At 37.8% G+C, this 23,669-nt stretch overlaps 1 protein-coding gene across 1 annotated transcript; it reads right to left on the reverse strand.

Annotated features, from left to right (window-relative positions):
- Positions 1-1,293: 1,293 nt before the first annotated feature.
- Positions 1,294-20,766, reverse strand: LOC309389828 (ferric-chelate reductase 1-like). The gene is made up of 8 exons (XM_081948676.1): positions 20,726-20,766; positions 15,835-16,030; positions 14,604-14,740; positions 9,581-9,672; positions 8,530-8,827; positions 6,181-6,222; positions 4,534-4,572; positions 1,294-4,033 (listed from the first exon to the last, which is right to left on the reverse strand). Exons 2-8 carry the CDS (start codon positions 16,028-16,030, stop codon positions 4,022-4,024), a joined length of 816 nt encoding a protein of 271 aa, XP_081804802.1. The 5' UTR covers positions 20,726-20,766; the 3' UTR covers positions 1,294-4,021.
- Between the last annotated feature and the right edge of the window lie 2,903 nt (positions 20,767-23,669).

Genomic DNA, 23,669 nt, shown 5'->3' on the forward strand with positions numbered 1-23,669 from the left:
CATCTTTTGCAACCTTCTGGCAAGCAAAGTCAATGGGGAGGCTGGATTCACTTAACAACCGTGTCATAAATTTAACAACTGCAGTTATTCACTTAACCATGGCAAGAAATATCACAAAATAGAGCAAAATTCACTTAATAATTGTATTGCTTAGCAACAGAAATTTGGGACTCAATTGTGGTTGTAAGTCAAGGAACACCTGTATACCAGTGTCATGTGCACTGCAATGGCTCCAATAGGACTTCTTGGTCCAACCCAAAGTGATGGCCATAGCCATTAAAGCTCTTCATTTCAATGTGCTGGTGGAACCAGCCCATCTGGTAGACTTGACCAAATAGTGGGGCTCAGAATTTCAGAATGTTTTAGGTGAGAAGTATGGGGGCCAAGGCAGCATTTATTGAACAGCTTCCCCTCTCCCAGAAATTTGAGCGCCATTACTCTTGCGTCATTTAGGAATGCTTTTCAATGGAAAATTCCCACTGAGCGTTTGAAACTGAATGGTTTTTATCAATTATTGGGATGGACACCATTTTTTAATGGTTCAATATATTATTTTCATTCATTCATTTATTCATTATATTTATATAGTCACCTGTCTCTCAGTTAAGTGACTCTGGCTTTTCTGTTTTACTCTGATCTTACTTTGTTCTGTTATTGTAAACTGCAGGAAGTCAATGCTAATTTAATATATGTAATAGTCTAAAACACATATTCCATGTTTGATTCATATGTCTGCTTCCTTCTCCAAATATCACCGGCTGGTATTGGCATTGCTATTTATACAGATGTTGTTCCTAGAAACCTTGGATAGTTCAGGTATCACCAGCTTTCTGCGTATGTGCAATTAAGGGGGGTTGGAAGAATATCTTAGCAATAAAAATGGTGTGAGAAACTATTGCCACTGTCTCTCAGTTTAAATTTATAAATATATAAATGTATAAATTTACAGTTCCAAATGTTTGTCTGAAATTAAGCCCTCTCTCAAATTCAACTTAATACGTGTAATTACTTCTTCCCAGAAAATAATCTTAAAACGTGTGATTTAATGAAGCATTATTGCATATTCAGCAACACAATGATTTATTTCTTTTTTATGTAGTGCAACAGGGTCCAATAAATCCAAAATACATTTGTGGAATAAATAATAATCTGAGGTCTATCTTTTTTTATAGTACAATTTAAACAGTTCACCCTTGTTTAGAGAAAGGTTTTTTTTTCTATTCAATCTTTAATCTTTGCATATCAAATTGAAATATTGGTCACAAGTTATCTATAAAAAAACTAATTTTGAGCTTCTTATATCTTGCAGGATTTAATTATCATATATTAATAATTATTTAAGAATGCCATTGATCTAAAACAAGTTGTCAGTAAATGTTGTAGTTGTAAATACTGCCAGTTGGTGGCAACAGACAAATGATATTTATCCTTTAACACAGAAAATGAAGATAATTCATGCTTACCATTTAATATTTGAACTAAAATAAAAATAAAAATCCCAGCATTCATGCAAACATTCCATATAACAGTTTTGCTTATAGTTTTTAATCAGTCTTAAAATCTATAGCATAAAATTGGTATGTGTGGGGCAGAGCAAAATGCAATTTTCCAGAATAATGTACTGCAATTTTTAATTAACATAATATTGACAGAAGATGAATGTCAGCCCAATTAATTAAAGGTGCTATGTATGAATATTCCAAAAGGAATCAAGAAGAATAATTTAGATTAAATGAAGCTACCCAAAATTTGGTACAACGCTGAAAGAATGCGTCATGGTATAATTCAAAATCTGGTTAAAAAACACCTCCATCTTTATCTGAAAATTACATTTTTCAAATATTTTTCAGTGTTTCCCAAATAAGCGTGTGGGAATTCTGCACAAAATAGAAAGTATCCTGGAAGTTAGACTTAGTCTGAGACTGTTTATCCCATCCCCAAATTTTGAAAGATTTATAACATGCAAGGAAATTTATTTAAATAATATATTGTTCATATTTAATGTATTTATTTGAGAAACATCACATGGGGTAAGAATATTTAAGTCCATAAATTTAGTATATACTGTATATGAGGATAAGCGAACTAATAAATATTTGCCCATTGAAATCAATTCCAACTTAGACCAATTAACAGAGTATCTTGCAATTAATCCAAACACACTAATCTAGTGCATTAGAGCCAGAATCAATGAATTTACTATGTTCACAAATAAACAACAACATATAAAGCAGATGTATATTCTAATCAATTATGCAATACAACCGAAAGATATTTTTATCTTGTTTAATAGCACAAGCTAAGAGTTCTAAACAAATAGCAAAAATCAAAGAAGAAAGTAAACATCCTTGACATTACATGATAAAAGGTTACATGAAACTCTCACTTTAAATTTTGGACTGCATACAGAATCTGGAACCATTTTATAAAATCTTCTGGAATCCAAATTAAGATAACATACATTTACCATCAATATATTTTATCAAAATCTTTTTCCACTTCAACTTATCGATCAACCAAATCTTTATTATGGTTATAGACCAACATAAGGAGATGGAATAGAAATAAGTAATGTTTTTAAAGCTAAAAAAATATCAAGATGAAAATTAAAGAATTATAATTGCAGCTTTCTGTCTTGGTTCAGCTCAATTAAATCCACTGTCAGACAAATATTATTTGAACCATATTTAGTTTTGACAAACCAGCTGGATCATTCTTGTCTGAAGAAGAAAACTCTTGAAAGCTATTGGCTTTAATAGCAGTTAAAATTTTATATATCTACAATAATCAAGGAAATAGGACAATAACTCAGAACATGATTTTACCAGATTCTAGAAAAAACTGTGATATATGCTTCATAAATGAAGATAAGATACTATTCTCAAAAATGTTGTTATATAGCTGACATAGCAGAGGAGCAACTTCTATACCATTCCATAGGAAACCCATCTAATTATCATTATTTTTATTCAAAATTGTATTTTAAGTCTTCTTTGTAGTCAAAGGAATGATTGGTAATTGTTCTTTCAAGGAATCTAATTGTGGAAGATCAATTTTGTCTAAAAATGTGTTTATATTTACATCAGATGGATTCTTAGGTTTATGACATAAGACCAAGTAAAATTTGAAACATTGAAAATGTTTATCATTTTTAGTTTAGACCAACCTCTACTGTTAGAGCTCATCTCTGACTTTAGTAGTCTTTGAATTATGACTGGTCGCTTAACCACCATTTGAAGTTACAATTGACTTTTAAAAAGCTGCTTATGACTCATCCTCTCATTTACAACTAGTTGCAGCATTCCTGCAGTTATGTGAATGCAATTTGTGATGGGTTTTTTTTCCAGTTTCCAGCCAAAAACACCCATTGGTTATGCCGAATTCACTTAACAACCATAATGATTTGTTTAACAACCATGCAATTCACTTAAGTGACCACAATGATTTGATTTTCAACTATTGTAAAAGCAATCATAAAATCAAACTTGGTGATGTGGTGTCTTGATTTACAATTGTAAGGCCTTACCATCAAAATTCCGGGTCCATTGTGGCTATAAATTGAGGATTACCTCTATACAAGTGATCAGCTACTGCTTCCTCTGTATCAAGATTATTTATAAGCAAGTTATAAAGCATCTGCACCTTATTTTTCAGTGCAACTGAAATTATGGCCACCATTGTTCCTAGTTTAGCTCTCAAATTAGGAGGAAGTATGCTATACTCAGTGTAGTAAATATGGTGTCAGAAAAACTGAGAAAGCAGGTGTCAAACAGTAGAGCTTGGAGGGTTTATGAGGGAAAAGTTCAGAACATTGTAAGATGAATATTATTTTAATTGTTTTCCATAGCAGTGTTTTGGATTACAACATTAACATTTTTATCCAATAGCAACATTAACATTTTTATTCAATAGCAAAACATAGATAACTTTTCAAAGTAGTTGTTTGGCAAGATATTTCAGTCTTTCCGCTACGCAGAAATTGTTCTTATGGCTTGACTTGCATAATTTCTTCAGATATGTTTCAAATTTTCATCTATAACACAGAAATATAATCATATCATCCAGCAGTTTATTAACCTTCACTGTCAAAATACTTCTGAACAACAACTGAAATTATTTTCTTAATAACATTTTTGTTAATGTTAATGATTCAGGTCAAATAATTTGATCTGGACATTATTTTCACATTCTTCTTACTTCACTTCCTAGATAGGAACACTACATTTTTCTGCTTATAAAAATATTATTTTGCTTTACTTCTGCACAAGGTTGAATGTATAATTCTAACAAGCTAAGTCATTTTCCTCAATGTGATGCTTTCCTGCTAAAAATAGTCAAACTTTCATGAATATTGCTCTAAGAGCGAAATCATACAGTCACTTGTAAACTGAACTTATACTAAAGTCAGTATAAACTATTTTGCACATAGAACATATAAACATAGCAGTTCTGTGTTACTACTGATATTTGTTAGAACTCTAATTCAATTACCATTGTAAAAAGTTGATCTGAGATATGGACATTATTCCTTACCTGGCCGTATGATGGTTGATCACTACTCTCAGCTTCACCCTGGATAAAAAAAAACAACAAAATTCTATTAAACTCAATAGGCCAGTGTATTTCATTAGTTTGTACACACACTCCTTATGAACAAATGAGTGGTGAAAGTTAGGCCACACTTATACTTGCTGTCCCTAACATTCTTACTTCGTGAGTTTATTTCTTAGGATACATTTTAAAATATCAGAACCTAGCTATACAAAAATACCAAATTGATGGGAAGTGGTAAATTCAAACTAAAGTAATTTACCACCAAGCTACAGATCTGAGTACTCAAGGGAAACTCTACCAAAGTGTTTCATGCCTTACTCCCACAACTTTTGGCCTTACATGCAAAACTAAATTATTTTTTTACTGTTTGGAAAATTATTCAGGAAGGGTGAAAACCTCATGAACACTCAGTACTCTGGCCTCTTCAAGCTATTTTAGACAGTGTGATACCTTGGTGAAATAGAGGGGAAAGAAAAGGGATTTTTAGTGAATTCTCAGCTAAAATGAAAAAAAAAAAGTTCTGTGTGTTGATTGCAAAGGTAAATGTAAGAAATATATTAGATACAGGGAAATGCAGAACAGTTCCATTCTACTTCTTAAAAATTAAGCTCTGCCTTAGATGAGGTGCTGTGCACTTTTTAAAATGCCATTTTAGGTTAGGTTAGGTCAACTTTCAAGATAGGCAGATCAACACTTAAGAGTCAAGTGACTCCTTTCTGTTGAGAAGTAAGTGTAAGCTGCTTATATCATGACAGAATTTTTATAACATAATGGTAGGTTGGATACATTTTGTCTGCCTGTAATCGGTTAGTCTACTAAGTTTTAATTGAGGAAATAACACTGTCTGAGTGATTAATGCATTCCATATTTTCATTCAGGTGTGTGGCCGCAACAAGATACAAAAATTAAATAGGGGTTGGTAAATAAAAACTTAATGAAATGTTAATATATCACAAAAATATTTACATCAATGAATTAATGGCACACAATCCATATAACCTTTAGGTGGGTGAAAAGGTGCATCATAGGCCAACAATTTTTAAACCAAGGTATTTCAAATGGCCTATTTTACAGAATGAGTCCAAAATCTGGGAACCCATGACTCCCGTGGAATTTAAATTGAGCAAATTTGGTAAAGCATGTTATGACAAACCCTAAATATTATCATAAAACAGTTTATGACATAATACAAAATTTTACCTGTGCTGATGTTTGACTATGCTATACAGTTTGACATAGGCTAGGTTCAAGGCAGATACATCTCTGAACCTATCCCAACTTTTCTAGCGAAGGCAGAACATTACAAGTTCTCTCATTGTTGAAGGCATTGAAGACTCTACTAGGGAAATATCTCTGAAATGGTGACCCAACAGGTCACATCTAGGGTTATTTAAACAAAATAACCTATTGTTTAATGTACTGATTGGTCATCAGTGGAAAAGCTTATGATCAATATCGTTTTAAAAATCATATAGTCAAATTTCTCATATGACAGCAAAAACCATAGTGGCGGGAAGATTTACCAAGCATGCTAAGTCAAAGTTAAAGAAATCCATATGAACATGCTGTAAATTAAACTTCTATGTAATTTTGAGCAGGAAAAAAAGATAAAATAATAGCACTTACATCTCTGCAACCATATTTATTGTATACACTTGCAACTCCATCCTAAGAATGGGGGGGGGAAATTGACAGATCTTAGAAAAATCTGGGGGAAAGACTTGGGAACTGAGAAGTCTCAGATCTTCTTTGAGGTCCAGTATTAATCACTGCATGGGTAAATTTCCATTTCATTAGTGGTCTGTCTTGGAACCATGTCCTTTGCAATACCCACTGCATATTATACTGCATGGTAAAAATAGATTTCCCAAGCTAGAATTTTTTAAAAAGTATGGAACAACCTCAGATCACATCTTTCAATGGGCAAAACAATCCTGATATTTCTGTCAATGTGTAGAACTCAACATAGAGAAAAGAAGCATGTTCACACCATTTAGGAGGTATGCTGGTGTGTGTGTGTATGGGGGGGAAGGGAATCACATTTCTTTGCCAGGTTGAGGGACCACCTCTCCCTAATTTCATCTGTCCATCCTACCAGATCCAGCAGTGAGGGCATGTTACAGGTGCTGTCACCAAGGAACCACATTTGACATGTAATTCAAATGTAGTGGGCCTTTCCAAAGGTTTTCTGCTGTAATGTTAGCCCTCTGGAATCTTCTCCCCATGAGGTTGGTCTTGTCACTGTTGAGCTTCCGGTGGTCCCTCAAGACCTGGTTATGGCAGCAGGCCTGGGGATCCCAGGGGACAGCTCAATTAGTGAGGTGGCTCCTCTATTTTTCATATCCCTTCAACTATTATTCTTTGTTTCAGCTTGGTTTTTAAACTTTTAAATGTATTTATTAACTGTTTCTTAGCTTTGGTACTTCACTCAGAATCACTGTTTGTGAGAGGGGTGGTCACATCAATTGGTTCAATAAATAACAAATACATAAATAACCAGCAGTTCAGTTTTATAATTGCTGCCTCCATCCTGATGTTTTTGTACTCTGCTGAAGATACTCCAACATCTCCCCACCCACCCACACCCTTGCTCTTTGTATTGCAATATACCAATTCAGGCTGCTGTTCATCTTTATCCATTGAAAGTATTTGCATACAGGTCGTCCTTGACTTAAAACCACTGTCAGAAGTTTGCAACAGGGGCTCGCTTGACCTTGGGACCCAGCAACGATCAGATATATGAACCAGGAGCCAAGCATCTGAATTTTGATCATGTGACTATGGGATGCTGCAATAGGCACCATGGGATTGTGTGAAAAGCAGTCATAAATCCCTGTTATCAATGCCATTGTAACTTCAAACAGGCACTGAATGAACTGTTGTAAGTCGAGGACTATCTGTACCACTTTCTATTAAAAAAAAAAAATCTAGAGCAGGGAATTGGAATGTACCCTCTGGCATTCTAGCCTTTATCACAGTTTAGTGCAATAAGTAATAGTGGAATACTACAAGAAATAACATCCACAAGACTGAAGACCCCTATTTGTTCCCACACACCCCAAAACGGTTACGTTTTTTGGGGGGGTATCAAAGTGGTGCTGGGATAGGCCACATATGTCTGTAGATTACATTGTTTGCACTTCTGATTTAGGTCTTCAATTCTTATTTGGAGTGAGGAACATCTGTAGACTTTCAGATGTATCTAACTTATAATTCCCAGCATCCTAGAGAGGCAAAGGTTCTTCAGTATTGGTAAGATTTTGTCTTTTCTTCAGATATTTTTAGTATTGAATTAGTCAGATCAGTCCTTGTTTCTCAGATTATTACATTTATTTCAACATTTACATAGCTGTTTCTCAACCTTAACATCTTTATCATTTGTGGACTTCAACTCCAACAGCATAGTCAAGGATATGGAAGCCCAAAATATTCAGAGATGAACATGTGACTTCTACCTAAACATGATGTTGGTTACATTTCTTGGTACAACTAAAAACAAGAGTTTATTGATAGTCTAATATTAGAATATTTTTTAAGAAAAAAGTGTCATACCTCACCACAGTTTATATTCAGAGTCAGAAATGAATGAAATGAAAAGTAAAAATTGTCTTATCTACAATAAGATGTTATCAATCTAGGAGAGGATGCCCAAATATTCTGTAAGGACAGGATTTTACATCTTGTATTTTCCCCATGAACCCTGACAACCTAAAGCATTTTAATGATTATGTCACACTATTAGGGAGATTATTTTGTTTTGTCTTAGTCTAGCATGAGATACTGACTCCATAAATCTTTCTGTTGTTTCTGGAATGAGGATGGAAATAATACTACAGAAGGACAAATTGCTATAGTTACTTAATACACACATAAGAATATTCTTCATTATCTTTACAAAAAGTATTTCTGGCATTCAATTAATGCCCCTCTATTAAATTAGGTAAAGGTAAAGAGTCATCTATGTTTAATAGATACCTTTCTTCTACTTTTTCTTGTTGTATTTCTTCTATCAAGATTTTGGGAGCCAACAGTTGTAATGGATACATATGCTTCTTCAGAATCAGCCGTAAGGACATTGAGATCAATATCTTCATCACTGTCACTGAACATGTTAGAATCAGCTGGGATCTCAGAAGCCACAGATGCGATGGAATCATTGGCTAGCATCGAGCGATTGGTTGCCATAAACACATTAGTGTCTACATCTCTGGGCGAAAGAGTTTTGCTATGAACACCAATCCAGTAGTTATCGTAATCCTGAACAAAGGTTCCCCTGAGGAAGAAGAAAATGGAGATATTATTCAAGACAGGAAGATTTTCTCTAATAAGGTATGTCATGTCATAAACCAGGGGTGTCCAAACTTGAGAACTTTAAGACTTGTGGACTTCAACTCCCAGAATTCCCCAGCCAGCCATGCTGGCTGGGGAATTCTGGGAGTTGAAGTCCACAAGTCTTAAAGTTCCCAAGTTTGGACACCCCTGTCATAAACACATGATCTTTTGCATGAACCCTTTTCAGCTCGTGATCTGGATTAACTTGATCTTTAACAAAGAAAAACCAAAGTAGTTATTTTTAGCTGGGAGACAACTATTTACACTCAAGTCATAATTTTCTTTTAGGCCTAGAAGCATGCAGCTTTCTGTTTTTTAATCTAATCTATCTGAATGTATTTAGTCCATGGCTGATTTCCCCCTGTCCTCTCCGCCAAAATTCCCTATTAAGTGAAAAATATTTCTCACAGTGTGTTATTACTCAATTACCGTGTTTCCCCGAAAATAAGACAGGGTCTTATTTTCTTTTGACCCCTGAAATAAGCACTTGGCCTTATTTTTGGGGAGGTCTTATTATTTTTGAGGTGCAGGAGGTAGCGAACGTGGTCACCTCATGGCTGCTGCTGTGTCGCAATATTTTCTAGAAGGGCTTATTTTCGGGGGATATACGTTTGTCCTGAACAGAATCACAGATTTTATTTGATTTTTTTTTAAAAAAAGAACTCCCTTAATAAGCAGGAAAGTCCCCACTTACATAATCCTTATTCTTCTAGTGCCCTGTGGAGCAACCCAAATTGTTGTAATCCTGTGCTTTATAATGGGGTTGAGGTGACTTACTGCAGAATTCTGAAAATAGAAAAGTGAAGAAATTAAAAATCGTGGAAACAAGTACATATGCATTGCTCATTAACACAAAGGAACACTACATAGATAAAAGCTGGATGCTGTAGGATTGGTGATATATGTGTCCAGTCCTTTTTCTTAGTTCTTCAACCAAGAGCAGCAAAATAATATAGACATATGTAATTATAGGTCCAAACCAAGATTCTTGGCTTATTACTTAACAAGCCAGGAATCAAAAGGTAAGAACAAATCCAGGGTTCAAATTCTGCTTGTTAAGGAAGTCGGAAGTTGTGATGACCCCATCAGAAGCAAGAAGATAAGCCAGGACCAAGTTTATCAGACTGCAGTGGCATAAATCTCCAGGACCCTGGGGGCTAAGGAAGATGCAGCCGTATGTTTGCCTGGCATGGGGGGGAAGGAGAGCAGCCAATGGTCAGCTGCCTACCCTAGTAAAAGCAGGGGAGGTTCAGCTGCCTCCAATAAGTAACAGCTGCCACACCCACCCAATCCACAGAGAGATCTTCTAGTCCAGTGATGGCGAACCTTTTTTGGCTCGCGTGCCACAAGTGGGAGGAGCGCAGGGGGGTGGAGTGCGGGCGTGCCGCACCCATAATGCAATGTGCGACCCCCCCCAGTGCGCATGCGCGCAAAGGCGCAACCCCCCCCCATTTTTACATGTTTTTTTTGCCCTCCGCATGCTCCAGGGGCTTTATAGGAGCCTGGGGAGGGCGAAAAGAGCCTCCCCCGACCCCCCGGAGGCCCTCCGAAGGCTTCAGGGACTGTCCAGAGGCTTCCCTGAAGCCTTTGGAGTGCTTAAAACCACCCTCCGAGCAAACCGGAAGTGACTTCCAGGTTGCTCGGAGGGTGGTTTTAAGCACTCCGAAGGCATCAGGGAAGCCTCGGATGGTCCCTGAAGCCTTCGGAGCACTTAAAACGACCCTCCGAGCAACCCGGAGTCACTTCCGGTTTGCTCGGAGGGTGGTTTTAAGCGCTCCGAAGGCTTCAGGGACGGTCCCTGAAGCCTCCGGGGGGCGGGGGAGGTTCTTTTCCCCCTCTCCAGGCTCCTATAAAGCCTCTGGAGCCTGGGGAAGGTGAATAATAGCTTTTTAAAAGGTGAACTCAGCGCCTTGCGTGCCGTGACAAATGGCTCCGCGTGCCATAGGTTCGCCATCACGGTTCTAGTCCTTCCTCCTGTTCAGGCAGGAAACCCTGTACCATTTCAGACAAATAGTTGTCCAATCTCTTCTTTAAAACTTCCAGTTTTGGAGCACACACAACGTTTGGAGGCAAGTCATTCCACTGATTAATTATTCTAGCTATCAGGAAATTTCTCCTCAGTTCTAAGTTGCTTCTCTCCTTGATTAGCTTCCATTCATTGCATCTTGTCTTACCCTCAGGTGCTTTGGACAATAGGTTGACCCTCTCTTCTTTATGGCAGCTCCTTAGATATTGGAACACTGCTATCATGTCACCCCCAGTCCTTCTTTTCATTAAAATAAACATACCAATTCCTACAACTGTTCTTTATATGTTTTAGCCAGTGGTGAAATCTAAAATTTTTTCCTACCGGTTGTGTAGGAATGGCTTGGTGGGGGTCATGTGACTGGGTGGGCATGGCTATGAAGTCATGTGACTGGTGTGTGTGTCAAAAGACAGAAATTCACTTTAACAATGTCTTGCTGGAGCAGGGGGTTGGACTAGATGACCTCCAGGTCCCTTCCAGCCCTGGATTGCTGTGCTCTTTCAAGGTATCCTCTGAAGCTGTGTCTAGTGCCAGGTTTGTGATCCTTCCTCCCTTTCCTTTTTCCATCCATCTCTCTCTCTTTCTTTCTTTTGCAGCACACCCCCCCCCCCCATCCAGCGCTTTTAAAAGCATTTTTTTCCTGCCTATTCGCCTGAACCGGCAGGAAAAAATACTTTTTTAAAAAAGCTTCCGACAATCACATGGCTCGCAATTGAGCCACACGATCCTCGAAAGCTTAATTTTTTTACTACTGGTTCGCAGAATCAAGGATAATCATCCCTAACGGGTTCAGCCAAATCGGGATGAATTCAACCCTGGTTTTAGCCTTCAGTCCCCTAATCATCTTTGTTGCTCAGCGAAGCACAGAGGAGGTCAGCAAAGCTGCTCATGAAGAAGCAGCCTCACCCCTCCTAACAAGAAACACTGGGCTTGAAGTGATTTAGCCAGCATAGGGAAAAGTGTGTTTGTCAGAAGCAACCATTTGCTTCTGGAACACTCTCTCTTTGACTTCATGAACTATGGACCTTGCTTTATAGACATTGGACCTTCCTTTGGCTTTGTGGACCTTGGACCTTGCTCTTGATCTGTAGATTTCAGACCCTGCACTGTGGATTTCAGATGTTGCTCTTGCCTTTTGGACTTTATTATTGTCTGGTGGATTTTGGATTTGTGTGTGTGTGTGTGTGTGTGTGTGTGTATTTTGGATTTTGCTCTTGCCTTGTGGAATTGTGGATCTTGCTTTTGTGGATATCAGACCTTGTCCTTGGGACTGTGCTCTCACAGAAAAATTGGGGTTGAATTTAACCAGGATAACTGCGGAACAGTTAGGAAGCGGTCAGGTTTCTTTGGGAAGCTGCTTGATTTACATACGGTTGTGCAATAAACATAATATATTAGTATCTGGGACTAGTGACTTGGGTCGCAACAGAAGTTAGGGATCCCAGTTTAGTTACCACATTGAACAAACCAGCCCTGATTTGTTAAGTCACTCTTGCAAGCAAAAGCAATTGGGAGCAACCTGATTATCATTATTGGTGATTATTCCCCATTAGTGATAGGGAATGAACTGGTTCTTAACATACAGTGTCACAATACATGCCCATCTTTTAAAAACAAATAACTTGCTGCAAACCAAAAAGAAATGAGTATTTAGGGTAAAGGTAAAAACAAGCAATAGGAGGGATAGGGATTTCAGGAATATTCTTTCCTGTAGGGCAGTGATGGCGAACCTATGGCACGAGTGCCACAGGTGTCACGCGGAGCCATTTGTCATGGCACGTGAGGCGCTGCCCTGTCAGCTGGCCAGCGCGCATGCGCGCGCTGGTCAACTGAGTTCACCATTTTTAAAAGTCATTTTTTCGCCCTCCCCAGGCTCCAGCGGCTTTATAGGAGCCTGGGGGGGCGAAAAGAGCCTCCCCCACCCCTCCGGAGGCTTCAGGGACCGTCCGGAGGCTTCCCTGAAGCCTTCGGAGCGTTTAAAATGACCCTCCGAGCAAACCAGAAGTGACTTCCAGTTTGCTCGGAGGGTCGTTTTAAGCGTTCCGAAGGCTTCAGGGACGGTCCAGAGGCTTCCCTAGCTGACCAGCCCAGTGCATGTGCCATAAAAGCACCTTCTTTTGTGCTACTGCAGTCAGGGTCTCTGTTGCCTCCCTCCCCCACCCCGTGGTGAAATTCTAATTTTTTTACTACTGGTTGTATGGTAGGCGTGGTCTGTCTTGGTGGGCACGGCTTGGTGGGCGTGGCAGGGGAAGGATACTGCAAAATCTCCATTCCCACCCTACTTTGGGACCAGCCAGAGGTGACATTTTCTAGTTCTCCGAACTACTCATAATTTCCACTACTAGTTCTCCAAACTACTGAAAATTTCTGCTACTGGTTCTCCAAACTACTCAACATTTCCGCTACTGGTTCTCCAGAACCTGCTCGATTTCACCCCTGCCACACACCCCCACGGCTGTGGTCATGTTCTGTTCAGGGCTTCTGTTCATTAAACAAGGACTTTGCCATTCAAAAGAAGGCCAATGCAGAAACCAAGACCTTAATCAACATTAAAAGAAAGGCCCAGCTGCCCCAGGCCAACTCTGTTATTCTGTTACTCGCCTTAAAAGAAGACCCCAAGTGATAGTAATGTAGAGTGGGGTGCATGGGGTGAGTGACAGGGCTGGGGGATGGAGCAGCTGGCAGCAATGGGTAGATATGTTGCCAAAAGGGCAAAGATGAGAGAGAGATAAGTGGATGGGGGTTGAGTTGAAGCAGAGGCAGCCTAAGTGGAGCATTTATGTCAACTCTGTCACTTAGCAACAGGCAGGGTAGTTAAGTGAGGACTTATCTTTTTATGATTTCCCAGAGAGACTGTGTGAATAGAAAATTAAAGGGAAGAAATAAAATATTTTTTATTTAAGAAATCTCAAAAGTGATAGACAGGAATATTATATGTAATAATAACAAAACTGAACACAGAACAGCCTACCAGTTCGTTTCCCTACATGTTTACTTCAAAATAAAACGGACAATCCTGATGGGTGTGGGGGAATGAAGGAAATGAGATCTTGTCTACAGCCTTCCGGTTTGCTCGGAGGGTCGTTTTAAGCGTTCCGAAAGCTTCAGGGACCGTCTGGAGGCTTCCCTGATGCCTTCGGAGCGCTCAAAACGATCCTCCAAGCAAACCGGACAGTCCCTGAAGCCTCCGGAGTGCCTCCGGGGGGGCGGGGGAGGCTCTTTTCACCCTCCCCAGGCTCCTATAAAGCCTCTGGAGCCTGGGGAGGGTGAAAAAAGCATGTAAAAATGGGGGGGGGTCGTGCCTGTTGTGCGCACATACGCACTGGGGGTCCTGCATTGCATTATGGGTGCGGCATGCCCGCACACGACCCCCCTGCGCTCCCCCCACTTGTGGCACCCGAGCCAAAAAAGGTTCGCCATCACTGCTGTAGGTTATTATCACAGAACCTTGAACATCCATCAGTTTTTCCTCGGCTACATTGTATATCAAACAAAATAAAGGTGTCATTCTTTTGAGTTTCTTTCTCATGCTTTCTTCTTTTGGGGGGACTGATATGTATTCTGAAACTCTTTAACATTCTTCCTCATTCCCAGGGCCGTGTCTACATTCCATCACATGGAGGAACTTTGTTAAAACAATTTTTCAAAGAACAACAGCATAAATACTTTATCTGAACACAAAGACACATACCGTCATATTGGCACAGGGGAGACCTCGTGTGTTTGGATCTACAATATGAAATGTGCCAACAGGAACATTTCCATCAATTTCTCGGGCCTGTACCATAAATGCTTTAAATCCAGATGTCGACGTTCCGTCTAATACCACTAGGGAAAACCAATGGATAAATAATTCATAGCATTAGACAGGTGTGTGGGTGTTTTGGGGGAGCGAGTGTTTTATCAGACTTAAAATATACATCGGTGCTTTTCTTTCTAATTATTTTTTTACTTTCATTTTGAAGGTTCAGTGGTATTCACACAATATAATCTTTGCTAGGATAAATCATCCCTAGTGCTTGACAGTGCTTCGAGATTAGTTTTAAATGCATGTATTGGGATATAAAAATGTAAGAGTTGGTTGAACACTTTCAAGTCAGTTATTGCTAAAATGAGACCAGCTGTTACTTACTTCAGTTCAACTATAAGTGCTACCTAGTTTTCCTTAGCATCAAGTTACTTACAGTAGTTCTAAAAGAGTGTGGTAAATGTTTTTTTTAAATAATCAAGAAAACTAATCATATAACTTGCAATTTCCACCAATATACAAATAAACACCTTGTAATTATGTCAGCTAAATAAAATTTAATTAATATTTTGCATTTGCTGAGGACAAAGACACATGCAATCCAGTCTCTAATTCGAAATATTCTGTGCTGATTTCTGAGACAGCACAGCGGTCCGAAAACAAAGCCCTGAGCAGTGAGATATAGTTTGGCATACGTTGCTGACATAACTTTTATTTCTCTTTCTTTCTTTCTTTCTTTCTTTCTTTCTTTCTTTCTTTCTTTCTTTCTTTTCTTTCTTCCTCTTTCTTTTTCTCTATTTCCTTTTCTCTCTCTCTTTCTTTCTCTTGCCTTCTTCCTTTTTTCTTTCTACAGGAGCAAACAAATTAAGGTTGCACACTCCTGTAGTGCGGTGTTACCGTCTATATTTCATGCTTTTGTACACAGGAGTCTGAAACTAGTTTGACTGGACTGGGTCTCATAAAAAATGTACCATATATCCAGCTAATTTCAGCTAAATGGCCTAATATCTGACAACTTGGAAGACATTAATTTTTTAAAGGAACAAACGGTATGGCAAATTTAAACTGCCACTGAAACAGCCATTGACAGATAACAATGTTCAAGGTCTGATGGCTTTTAGCATAACTTACTCAATTTCTGAGCTAGATTGTACCCTTGCCCACTTTTTTTTACCTTGTATTTCATTTCCAGGGTCATATCTATCAAAAGAGACAGAGATGACATAAGGTGGGCTTGAGGTCTGTGGGGCACTTCCATGATCCGGTAACATGGAGTCACAAGCTATCGAAATATCATTGTATGGATATCCAAAGATCTTGGACACAAATAATGTACAAAAAATGATCCCAAAGAAGGAATACGTCTCCATCTGAAAAAAAAAGAGAGAGAGACAGAGAAAAAAGATGAGTGAGTAAGAAATATCTACAGAAAAATGGGCAATTTGTCTTGCTAGGGATGAGAAAATAATTATTACTAAAAATACATAACTTTTTCATGGGGACGATCACGTATAACAATGTATTTTTAAAATATATCTTGTTTGCCAATTTCCTAAGGGAAGAAGCTGAACAGTATTTGGAAGAAAAGCATCAGGAACAAAAGCACATGTCAGTGACTGAGCTAACCAGGTTAAAAATAACCTGGTTTCATATTTATCATAAAATGTGAACCTACTCGTTGAAAACTATAAACTATGGTTTATGGAAGGCATAGGAGACTCTGTTAAATCTGGGGCAGAGCTGCAATTTTCTTTTATTCAATTTATCAACCTTCAAGGTGATAAAGTGGAAATATCACACTTCAGTCCTTTTTCTTCAATTGTTCACTTCTGGGTTTGTTAAACTTGTCCTAGGGCTGATGTATCTGGGCTATAAAAAGGTAGACAACTAGTGTAGTAAATGTTAGCAAAGAATCATCTAGTATTCTCCTGGATTTTTCAAACTCAGATAAGGTGATCATCAGCTCTGAATAAGACAGGCATCTGTCTTCCATGACACAAATATTCTGAAGGGAAAACAAAAGTCAAGGTAGACACTTGTGAATTGGAAGGCTGCTAGTTGGTAGGAAAGCAGATGACTATACCACGTGTCTGCTCCATTTCTTAATTGTATTATCTGCAGATGTTTGTTGTGTCTTGTTGCCTGGCTGCTCACTTATGTGATATAGTGGTTTGTGTTTGCTCTTTTTATTTTGCTTTGAACTGATAGCCGTCCATACTCATGCCTTTGAAATACATTATCATACATATTTACTAAATAAATAAATAAGCAACAACCTTAAAAGAACAGTCATTCTAGAAATGGAATAAAGTAACAAGGAATGACCCTTTGGCTGGTTTTTACAACAAGAAAATGCATTTCCTTTTACAGAAAATTCTAACCAAAATACAGGTGTCCTCGACTTACAATATTCATTTAGTGACAGTTCATTGAAAAAAAAAAGTGACTTATTACCATTTTTCACACTTATGATCATTGCAGCCTCTCTAGGCTCATGCAATTAAAATGTGGACATTTGGCAATTGTCATGTATTTATGATGATTGCAATGTCCCGGGGTCATGTGGTCACTTTTTGTGACCTTCTGGACAAGCAAAGTAAATAGGGAAGCCAGATTCACTTCCCAATGACTTCACAACCGTTGTGGTTCATGTGACAACTGTGGCAAGAATGGTTGTAAAATGGACAAAACTTACTTAACAGCTGTCTTGATTAACAAGGGAAATTTAGGTCTCAATTGTGGTCATACGTGGAGGACTCCCTGCAATTAACTCAACAATTAATCTGAATATAGAAAGAGATAAATGTATCTCTTGAGGGAACGGCAGTTCCAAGAAGCTATTCCATGCATTCTCATCAACCCAAACCACTTCCATCTAGTTTAAATATAACATACAGTATAATATCCATTTTTACCTTTTTTGACCATGCCCTTTACCTTCCGTATGTCCTCTGGTATACATTTTTGTTTGTAATAAAATTTAAGCTAGACATTTAGTCATATAAATATTTAGAGCCTGGAAATTATGTTTGCAACATGAGCCCCCACTTTCTTTTGGGTCATTGTCCTAAGCATTTATGATACTTTTCATTCTTGCTACAGACGGTGAATTTTGGGCCTGCAAATGTTGAAAAAACATATCATATAAAGAGCTCATCTCTTCCTAATGGTATTCTAATTTTAGCTAATTTTATTTTCACTGTATTTGCTCTAGAGAAGGAGATGATGTTGAGCTAAACTAGAAAGACCCTGAAAATACGTAGTTATATTGCAAGTCAGGTATCTTATGCCACATTATGTCAAGAGATAAATCAAACATCAACAGCCCTTCAGGTTATGAGTAATAGCTTCTTGAACCTCTACTATGCTTGAGACATCTACTTTATATGAAGTCTAGTTCAGCATATCATCATTGGCAGTCAGTAGCCCTTCAGGGTTTCAGCAAGAGTTTCTACCAGCTGTTGATGAAATGCTATTATTTGAAGCAAGATTCTTCTGTACTCAATGCATATGTTCACTATTACACAATTATCTTCATTAATACTATGACCCATTATCTTATTTTAAAAGCAAAATAGTTAGCAGCAACTAGCCAATCTTGACTGATCCCCAGAACCTAGGCAGTATAATCCTGGTAAGTACTTTAATGGGGGATCACCTAGGAATTCCATGATTGTCAACTAGAATGGAAAGTTAAGAAAAACATTCCAAAATCAAGCATTGATAAATCAGTTCTATGATGCTGTCCAGAAGAATGGATGTAAGAAGTTAATTAGGCTCTATTCAAGAACTTTGGTCTTCCTGTGGTAAAGTAAATATTCCCATGTATTATATTTCTGAATAAGATATAAATTTATCTTATTTTATCGATCCTCCTTTCCGCAAAAAAAAAAACCTATAACTGAGATGAAATTTGCTGCCTGGGTCTATTTTGTTTGCTCCAAATTGCTTCTGAATGGTTCTGTCCCCAAATAGGCCTGCAATATCCAAAGTAAAAACTGGCTGATTCTTCCAGGTTTTCTGTCTTCAGCGCATCAATAGTTGGTAGTGAAAAATGCACCTGTCAATCATGGCACCGCTGAAAAAAATGGGGCAATATCACTGCAGGACTCTTTCTGGTGGCTCTGAATTCCTTCATGAGCCTTTTTCCCTACCCTCCACTTAGTTGTAACCCAAGTTGGATAATATACAGTCATTGAGGAGATGGCATCACAATACTTTTATTTAGGATTCCTCTCCCCTTTCTTTCCTTATATAGATTACAACTGCTGTCTTCAAGATCCCTTCATAATTTGTTCAGAAGGTAATGGCAAGTGTTGGTCTCATCCTTCTACTATTAAACTATGTACTTTAGCCTCTTTCTAATCCAATTAGGACCACAGAGTTTATCAGTTGCACTTCTAGGTGAGCAGCCTAATGGTATTGCACAATTCTTAAGAGACCGCCACATAATTTTTTCAGTAATTGGTTGTTGCTCTGGAGAATTCAAAAGGCAACACTCGGGGGTCATTAGGACATGTGTGGTAAACATTGCTTCATGGTGGGATATTATTTGCATGCAACTAGATTGGGGTTGTCAATGAAATTAAAGAGAACTCCTATACTAAAAACATGGGTCTACTATTCTTGAACGAACCTCAAGAACCAGGACAATGCTGCAGCATCCAGTGATGTCAGGTAAGGTTAGGTGGGGGGGGGGTGGCCTAGAGGTTAAGATGTTGGGCTGTAGACAGGAAGGTTGGCAGTTTGAGACCCAGGTATCACTTGACAGAATGAGCTCGCATATGAGCTTGCCCCAGCTTCTGCCAACCTAGCTCTTTGAAAGCATGCAAAGGCAAGTAGATAAATAAATACCACTTCGTTGTGAAAGTAACAGTGTTCAGTGCCTCAGCATATAGTCACGCTGGCCACATGACCACAGAAGCACTTTGGACATCACTGGCTCCCTTGGCTAGAGATGAGCACCGGCCCCTAGAATTGGACACACCTGGACAGGGGAAACCTTTACCTTTTTTAAGGTTTAGAGGGATCCAAAGCGAGACCTGAGATTGCACATTCTGAATAAGATTCACTGATTTATTGTTACTTCTCATTTGATATATGTGGCAAAAGAGATCACATGCAACTAACAGTTGTCATTGCATACTGTTGATTTAAGAGGAGAGTTGTAAACATGGGATAGAGAAGATTGAAATCTATCTGGTTTTTTTGACTAGCAATGACATGGGGACGTAGCAGAAAAAAGATGCTGCCAGGATATGTTTATGCCACAATTGGGTACAAATGAAGGAAAATGCTCAGCATGAGTCTTCCAAAATCAAATCATCTAATAATGCATCTGCCTTTTTGATCCAGACTGCCTTGAAGAGTAACAGCTGGAATTTTAGAACCTAGATTGAAAGGTATTTTGGGGACAATCTCCTCTTATCATGGGACAAATAGATTAGAACCCAACCCTCATTCTTAATCACAACCCATTCCTTTGTTTGGTTAAACCAGGTTTTACAATATTATGTAAGAACCCTCCCAAGTAAAGCCAGATATAAATATTTGCCAAGTAGGAACTTGTGCAGTTATTAGGAAAGAACAACTAAGAACCTGCTCTTTGGAGATAAAAGAAATTTCTGCCTAACTTGAAGGACCATTATGAAGAAATCATTCATGTTTCTCTTCCTTTCCTGTGTTCCATACTCTTTGTTTCCTGCTAATCACTGCAAACTTTTCACAACCCTGATTTCAGGACACAATTTACAATTTTTGTGATGTGGTTCATTTTTTGCAGCTGCTAGTCTTCAGTACTCATAGAGAAATCAGTGTGATGCTCAGCATCTTGGCTTATTTTTTTTTTTAAAAAAAACACTCTTTAATATACGAATTAGTTTTGTCATGTCAAAACTTTCCTTCTAATAAATTAATCTGTCTTGCTAAATATTAAGATTCAGTAATTATAGCCATACAGCTCACTGCCAAGTTTTAAAACCTAGTCAAGACACAGATCATTAAATCCAAACCAAAATACATGAATTTAATACTCCTAGATTATTTTCAGAATCCCAGCAACCTACCTTCACAATCCCCAATTCTGACCAGCTGTGGTACCTTTGCAGCCTGTATAGGACTCAGAGGAAAATGCAATGAATAGTTATGAGGAACTAGCAGGCTGAGCCAGTCACATGGGCTTGAATAGAAAGCAGCCAATTACAGACTGGAATCTCCACCTTAGAAATTAGCAAATGCTAGATAAAATTATCTGTGGTATGGCTAGACTCACACTCTTTCCATCCTTTTAAACTACCTTTCTTCCTTTTGGGAAATGTGCAGTTTAAGATCGAAAAGTTCTTGAACCGTGTTTATCGAATTTCTGAGATTTACTGGTGTCATTTGTAAAAACAAAATTTGAATACAAATGCATACATTAATTCAGAAGAGTTTAAAGATTAAATTACGACTGAAACCAGAAGTTTTTACTTTGGGACAAATGACTGGCAACTAGAAAACAATCGTGGAACGTTTTTATATATGATAACTACAGCGACTATTATATGCTCAAAACTGGAAAGGTTTGACACTGTCCAGAATGGACGAATGGCTGGTGAAGATGATGGAAGTGCAGAGATGGCTCAATTGACTTTCTTGATTAAAGACATATTTATTGCTGACTACAAATCCCTTATAGATTTTTTTCCATGGAAAATGGAAAAAAGTGCATTCATGATTTGATGATTAGAAAAAACCTGGATAATATAAAAAAGTGATCTTTTTTCCCTTTATAATCCTAGAGTAATAATTTTGTCAATCATGCTTGTATTTGTTGCAGAAGCAAATGGAAGGTTCTTCTATTTCTTTTTGTGCTCTTTTCTTTCTCCTTTTATCCTTTTTATATTTTTTGTAAAAAAAAATTTTTTTTAATAAAGCTTATTTTTAAAAAGATGTCACCTTGGAATGTTGTTTTGCAGCTTCACTTTTCACTCTATCCTTGGAGTGGTAATTAGGAAAACTTTACATACACAGTCTCATACCTTTGTATTGCATTGGATTGTTGTTGTTGTTTTAAGTAACTTTGCTTGTTTTATAATCTGGTAATATAACATCTGGGATGGGCACATATTTATTCCAACAGAGTGTCCCTCTTTTTTTGTAAAAGTAAAGTAGAACTTTAAAGCATTCTGCTTGGCTGGTTTGCGGACAAACCGACAAAAATAAAAAGAGTCAGTTTTGTCTAGTGGTTAAGGCTAGAAACTAGGAGACTGTGAGTTCTAGTCCTGCCTTAGGCATGTAAGCCAGTTGGGTGACTTTTGGCAAGTCACTCACTTTTAATCCAGCTCACCTCACCAGGTTTTTGTTTTGTTTTGTGGGGGAAAATAGGAGGAAGGAGTATTAGGTGTGTTTGCCACCTTGAATTATTTATAAAATAATAAAGTGGGATAAAAATATAAAATAAAAAATGCCATAAAACTGTAATACTGGTTTTTGCAATTTGTTACAATACGCTCCACTGGATGTCCTTTCGTATTAAGCTTAAGACCCACCTATTCCAAGCAGCTGGCCTGGCTCAACTTTGATCTAACCATATCGCTCCTGACGGGCTTTTACTGGGTATTTTAATTATATTTAATTATCTAGGGGTTTTTAAATATTGTATTTTAATTGTTTTATTTATCAGCCGACCTCCTCCTTGTGTATGTCTCGGTATATGTCTCTGTTATATGTTTGTTTTGTCCATATTTATTTCATATGTTTCATTGTACACCGCCCCGAGTCCTTCGGGAGAGGGTGCGGCTAAGAAATAAATATTTTTATTATTATTATTATTATTATTATTATTATTATTATTATTATTATTATTATTATTATTATTATTATTATTATTATTAATGTTCTGCTTTCTCTGGGCAGTGAAGCAAGGACAGACTACTACCATAGGTCTAAGGACAAGGATGTACAGCATTGGAGTCAACCTGGCACCAGCCTGCCTCTATCGATCCTTTCATGTTTTATGTCCAGAGTAAGGTTTTCTGACTTTGGCAAACTGAAGTGACACTGGTTGCATTTTAAGTCCTGGTAGACAAATACACATCTTCCCATTAGTTACAGTGCGCTGTGCTTAGAATGTCTCCTCCCTTTCTGACATTGGGCCCCCATGACAATTTCATCCTAGATTACCTGTCTATTTCTGAATATCTGATGAAGCTTTTTTTTTTTCAATGACAGGTCTGTAAAATGGTGATGCTCTGGTTTCTTTATGTTATTGGTGGCCCAGTGAAAATCTGGATATATTTTTTTTCTTTTCTTTTCCTTTACACATTCATCAATGGACTCGCGGAAGGATGGACTTTTTTTCTTTTCTTTTAACAGGGGAAATTTGTTAAGAGCTCTGCCAGTTTTCTCTTCTAGCCCAAGAGACGGGAAGAAAGCTAAAACTGTTATTTACTTCTATCTGTCTGCCACCTGTTAACAAATAAGATATCAAGTACAAAGCGGAGTCCATATGAAAGGTCTTTCAGAGGAAACCCCATAACTTCATAGACACAAAGACAGAAATGAAAGCAATTGTTGCTTGTTTCCCCAGAGGAGGTGAGATGGGCAAAGAAGCTACGGTAAGAAGTTCATTAATCAGAAACCATGATAACTGCAGGCTAGACAGAACACTTGGCTGGAATCGTTTGCAAAGCTGAACAATGGATTACAATCCAGACAGCAATTTCTTAAACTTCATTTCCAGTGACTTTCTGCAGAGGAAACAAGTAGTTTAAAGTTATTGTAGGGAAGATCCATAAATTTCAAAGAAACAATCTAATTGACTATTGGAAATCCTGTGCAACATATGTGATTTGTGCAGATTGTTCACTTCGATAATGATTGTAATGTAAAAGTCTGGAGAATTTTTAAGGGGATACTGCTCTGCTTCAGATTTCTCTCTCTTTTTAATGCCCAGGGTTAAAGTAATTTTAATCCTACAAGCTCTTCTTCTCCTAAATATATAGCTGTTCCTACTTCCATTTTTAACCT

This window comes from Natrix helvetica (genome assembly GCF_964273705.1).
Source record: "Natrix helvetica genome assembly, chromosome: 3".
In the NCBI taxonomy this organism is placed as follows: Eukaryota; Metazoa; Chordata; class Lepidosauria; order Squamata; family Natricidae; genus Natrix; species Natrix helvetica.

Bases quoted from the DNA above. Each gene is read 5' to 3' on its own strand.
- LOC309389828 (XM_081948676.1), bottom strand. From the start codon at position 16,030: ATGGAGACGTATTCCTTCTTTGGGATCATTTTTTGTACATTATTTGTG. The intron at 14,741-15,834 runs GTAAAAAAAAGT...GGTTTTCCCTAG, and splicing joins CCCTGGAAATGAAATACAAG to TGGTATTAGACGGAACGTCG. The intron at 6,223-8,529 runs GTATCTATTAAA...CCCCATTCTTAG, and splicing joins CAAGAAAAAGTAGAAGAAAG to GATGGAGTTGCAAGTGTATA.